Below are 5,051 nucleotides of genomic sequence, written 5' to 3'. Positions count from 1 at the left end.
CACAAACCCTTCATCACAACACCACAAATATAAGTTGGATATGTTTAGTCAACACTGTTACTTCTGCCATTGCTCTACTTTTCTGAGTTTTAGTATGTATTGCATTTTCCCACATTTCGAACGAATATTAGCAAGTTATTTATACGAAACTAAAACTATGTAAACTATTATAGTTAAATAACATATAGTTATAATAATAGATTTATTAATAATAATGTCCAGAGAGAATGAGGAGTTAGAATGATGCCTGCGGAATATATCTGATAAACAAGCCAGGTACTATCTTCCACATGAATAAATACTGCCCTCCTCTGGTCGTTGTATGTAAGTGCAATCGTAGGAAACAGTCGTGAATACAGCTGCATGCCAATTGTAACCAGTTACTGTCAGTTGCATTCACTGAAGAACCACATGAGAGTTAAATGTAACAAAGCACAACCGATGTTTTGTATAAATCAAATCCAGACATTGACACATCAACACAAAATAGAGTAACACACTTTGTTTATTATGTAATTAACTTTATTTATTTTTCTCCAAAACATGCACTTGGTGAAGACCTAAAATGGTTGAAAAAAGCAACGTTTTTCTCTTGCTTACAAGCTAAGGAAAGGTCAGCTATCAGCCAGTGTGTGCTGGTACCGGGATACGATAAAATGCTACAACCACAAACATGTACTCTATTTGATTGGTGCATTAAATAAAAAATATAAACTGGAGGAAACCTAACAGATGTGCCACTTACCGGGACCCCTAACTGACGATGACATTGTCCAAACATTTTAAATACTATGCTAATTTGCTTTACATTTAAATTACTGTTTTTACGTTTGCTTCCTGTAGCAAAAGTGTACAATAAAATGTCCTTTCTTAGTAAAATACACGGGGTACAGGCATCTACACAGAGAGGAAGTGATTTCAAAGTTGAATTAATAATACAAAAAAAAAGATTCAAGTTTAAATTCAAGAAGAGAAGCCGAAGGACACATGGAGACTTGTCGAGGTGGAACATGGGGCGCGTTCCAAATCTATTTCCCACCTCCTCCGCCCTACTGCTCAACCCTATACCCTCACCGAAACAAGTGGGACCTGTGGTGGAGCAAGAGGACGGGAGCAGTGAGTTAAAGAGACGGCTAAGCTTCCTCAGCAGCATTAAAAGGTGAGATCACCTGTTGGTGAACCGGGCTAATCACAACCTTCTGAGCTTCTATATGGTCATATGTCTTAGGATAAAGTCCAAAGACGTCAAACCATTTCCTGTGTAGGATACACTGATGTACCCTCGGTCCGAAGCCGAATCAGCATCCACTTTAGTGCTGCTTCTCTATCTCACTTCGTATTGGCATAGAGTTGTCGAGGAGACCATTGGGAGACTAAGGAAGCGAGGGCGTGTGTAATAGCGATTGAATGACTATTGGAACGTACCCATGGGCTGTCTGAACCTACTCCTACCGTGTGCCTGCAGGTCCATCACGTGAGGCCCACACATGGTCAACCATACAACGTTCTAAAAGCTCTCTAGTGCATGCATGTACAACCCAATCTCTCTCTCTCACGCACGCTCGCTCGCTCTCTCGCTCTCACTCACACACACCCACACACGGCCTCACGTAATCACACTCGCACAATGTAACACAATGCAAAATAAATAAAGTTATGTACAGAAAAGTCTCAAAAGAGGGCAGCAAAAGGCAGAAATGAAGTCACATGTACAGTATGTACACAAACGGGCACACACAGAAAATACACAGCTTTCCTTAAATACACACATGAAATAAAGCCCTTTCATGTTGAATTAAAAAAAATAAACAGTCTAGTTTGGCCTGCTTTAGAATTCCGGGATGAACTTTCATTGCTCACACCAACCCCGGTCAATGTCCAAACCAAAATTCGGCATCTGGTCATCGACAACATTAAATGCAAGCACGGTTTTAACTCGTAGTCCCAAGTTAAAATTTGCCTTTCACCACCAAGTGAGCAGTTTTTTAATCAAACATATCTAAAGTGAATAAAGTGAACGTTGTAACTGACCCAAAAACCCATGTTTCAGATTGCATCTAACCCAGACACAACCTGTAGGGGTGGTTCTATCAATTCATTAAAGTGTTTTTACAGTTTACAGACCTCTGGAATAAATCTGTCGCCAAAATGGCGTACTTGGGGGGATTTTGGGATGAAAAACAAAATGGTGTGTGTTCAATTTTTTTTTTTAACCCACCTCCATGGCTTGACCTTCCTCCTTTTCTTGCACTAGGATCACCTGATCTCGCCCACCCTTCCTTCTCCATCCTTTTCCTCCTTGTGGCTGCCTCATGCCCCACATCCCATAGATAGACAATAGTAGAACAACAAGACAAACAGAGCAAAACAATGGCGGTGGTTGCCGGAATGGAGCGGAATGGAAGGCAAGGAGCATGCGTGTGTTGCAATGTCAAGCTTTAAGAGGAAGTAAGAGGTTCTAGATTTTTTAAAGACCCGTTCAGTCTCAATACACACGTACACACTCACACAGAAACAAAAGCAACGCACGCACACACGCACATACACACAGGCTGAAGTATAAACACAAGGCAAGTAGGAACCGGCGAGAGGTGGGTTGAGGTTATGACGGTTTTGGAACCTAAAAAACAAAAGTTTGAATAGGCTATTCTATTAAGGTCATTTTAGTGAGTAAACCATGCCACGGAGGACCTCCATACACACAAACACACGCACACACACACACACACACACACACACACACACACACACACACACACACACACACACACATACACACACAGTCACACATTCGACACGGACCTGCGAGAGTCTGGAAATAGAGGGCTTTGAGGCCTATTTGAGTCTAGCGTTGAAAATGAAGCTAGCAATGAGGTACATAGAGAAAGAAATGCGTTTTGTTGTAGTTTAAGACAAAGACCCCGGACTGATATCGGAACCGACCCAGAGGAAGAAAGGAGAAAAGGAAATAGGACGTAGAGGGAGGCAGGGTAATTAAGAGCTCCAATCCACCGTGTGGTTTTGGGACAGTTAAGCTCCAGAGTTTAGCCCAACAAATCCAGTAGGCGGAGCCTAAAGTCACATCCTGCCAGTTATCGCCAGCATCAGTTGTCTTTCATTGGTTGGTGGTTTCCCACCAGGGCTGTCATCACTCGGCTGAACAAAGTTCTTTAGGGTCAGGCTGTAGCAGCCGCCGGTTCTCTGCAGGGCCAGAGGGTCCGATCCCGCCACCCAAACAGAGGGCCCCGGCGGCCATGTTGTATGATGAGCCAGCATGATGACCGTCACGGAAAAATACTAACATGCCTAGCATTGTTCAATATGTTGTCCTGTGGGATTATGGAAAATGTAGGTCCATTAAGCAATCATCAAAAAAAAAAGGTTGATTTTCTCTTTGACAGTCCACGGGAAAAACCTTGTTTCCACTCTCTGTTTAAGGTTGTAGCTCTCCACGACCGCAAGGCAGCTCCTGATGTCCGTCGGTGCAGCGGACCACTTCTGGCGTAAAATCAAAGTCGTAAATGTATATGTGTGTTTGTGCATACATGTGCGTGCGGGCATGCGCGTGTGTGTGTGTGTGTGTGTGTGTGTGTGTGTGTGTGTGTGTGTGTGTGTGTGTGTGTGTGTGTGTGTGTGTGTGAATATCATGTATCTGTACCCTACTCAGTGCACTCCGATCCGAAGTGTCTCCCCGTCCCCTTCCCCCCTGTGTTCCTCCGTTTCCCCTTCCCAGGGATGAGCATCACTCTCCGGGGTAGGTGGGGTAGTGTGTCGGAGAGTGTGTGCACGGCGGGGGCTGGCTGTGGGTGTGTGTGTGCGCATGCGCCATCGGCAGGGAGGCGTGGCGGTCTCGAGAAAGGTGTGTGCTGGAGAGCAACTCGTCCTCCATGCCGTCATCTACAGGCAGAGAGGAAGTGGTCAGACAACAGGAAGGAAGTGGTCAGACAACAGGAAGGAAGTGGTCAGACAACAGGAAGGAAGTGGTCAGACAACAGGAAGGAAGTGGTCAGACGCAGGAAGGAAGTGGTCAGACAACAGGAAGGAAGTGGTCAGACAACAGGAAGGAAGTGGTCAGACAACAGGAAGGAAGTGGTCAGACAACAGGAAGGAAGTGGTCAGACAACAGGAAGGAAGTGGCAAGACAACAGGAAGGAAGTGGTCAAACAACTGGAAGGAAGTGGTCAGACAACAGGAAGGAAGTGGCAAGATAACAGGAAGGAAGTGGCAAGACAACAGGAAGGAAGTGGTCAGACAACAGGAATAAAGTGGTCAGACAACAGGAAGGAAGTGGCGAGACAACAGCAAGGAAGTGGTCAGACAACAGGAAGGAAGTGGTCAGACAACAGGAATAAAGTGGTCAGACAACAGGAAGGAAGTGGCAAGACAAAAGGAAGGAAGCGGTCAGACAACAGGATGGAACAGTTGAGACAACAGCAAGGAAGTGGTGAGACAATAGGAAGGAAGCGGTCAGACAACAGGATGGAACACGTGAGACAACAGGAAGGAAGTGGTTAGACAACAGGAAGGAAGCGGTCAGACAACAGGATGGAACACGTGAGACAACAGGAAGGAAGTGGTTAGACAACAGGAAGGAAGTGGTTAGACAACAGGAAGGAAGCAGTTAGTGGTCGGCTTAACTGTATTCCACTACAATTGATTTGAATGAATCAACTCGTATTCATCAAATTATCAAAGCTATTTATTTTTGCTTTTACTGATACCATATTTTAGGAAAATGCTAGTAATATAAAAAATAAAGAAATGTGGCAGGGAACAGTGGTACAGTTCGCGTTTCAAGTCAGTATACAGGTTAGATTACAGTTCACTGTAGGTCAGTGTACAGGTCAGAGTACAAGTCAGATAACAAGTCAGAGGACAAGTCAGAGGACAAGTCAGAGGACAAGTCAGTGTACGGGTAAAGGTGTAGGTCAGTGTACAGGCACAAGTCAGTCTACAGGTCATTGTACTGGTCAGTGTACAGGTCACACTTTACACTGGGCTAAACTCAAAGCGCTGCATCAAATAAATCTGCCATTAAATGTAAAATGAAA

At 44.4% G+C, this 5,051-nt stretch overlaps 1 protein-coding gene across 1 annotated transcript in view; it reads right to left on the bottom strand.

Moving 5' to 3' along the window:
• Positions 1-500: 500 nt before the first annotated feature.
• dok4 (docking protein 4) overlaps positions 501-5,051 on the bottom strand; it is a gene marked incomplete at its 5' end in the record, with an annotated part of 10,346 nt that continues 5,795 nt past the window's right edge. Inside the window, one exon of the mRNA XM_060071071.1 lies at positions 501-3,897. Coding sequence (XP_059927054.1) covers positions 3,743-3,897 — 155 coding nt within the window. The remainder of the gene's footprint in view (positions 3,898-5,051) is intronic.

Source organism: Gadus macrocephalus, chromosome 14 (assembly GCF_031168955.1).
Source record: "Gadus macrocephalus chromosome 14, ASM3116895v1".
Classification (NCBI taxonomy): Eukaryota; Metazoa; Chordata; class Actinopteri; order Gadiformes; family Gadidae; genus Gadus; species Gadus macrocephalus.
The sequence above is the reverse complement of the archived record's forward strand: the minus strand, read 5'-3'. Positions and strand labels throughout refer to the sequence as shown.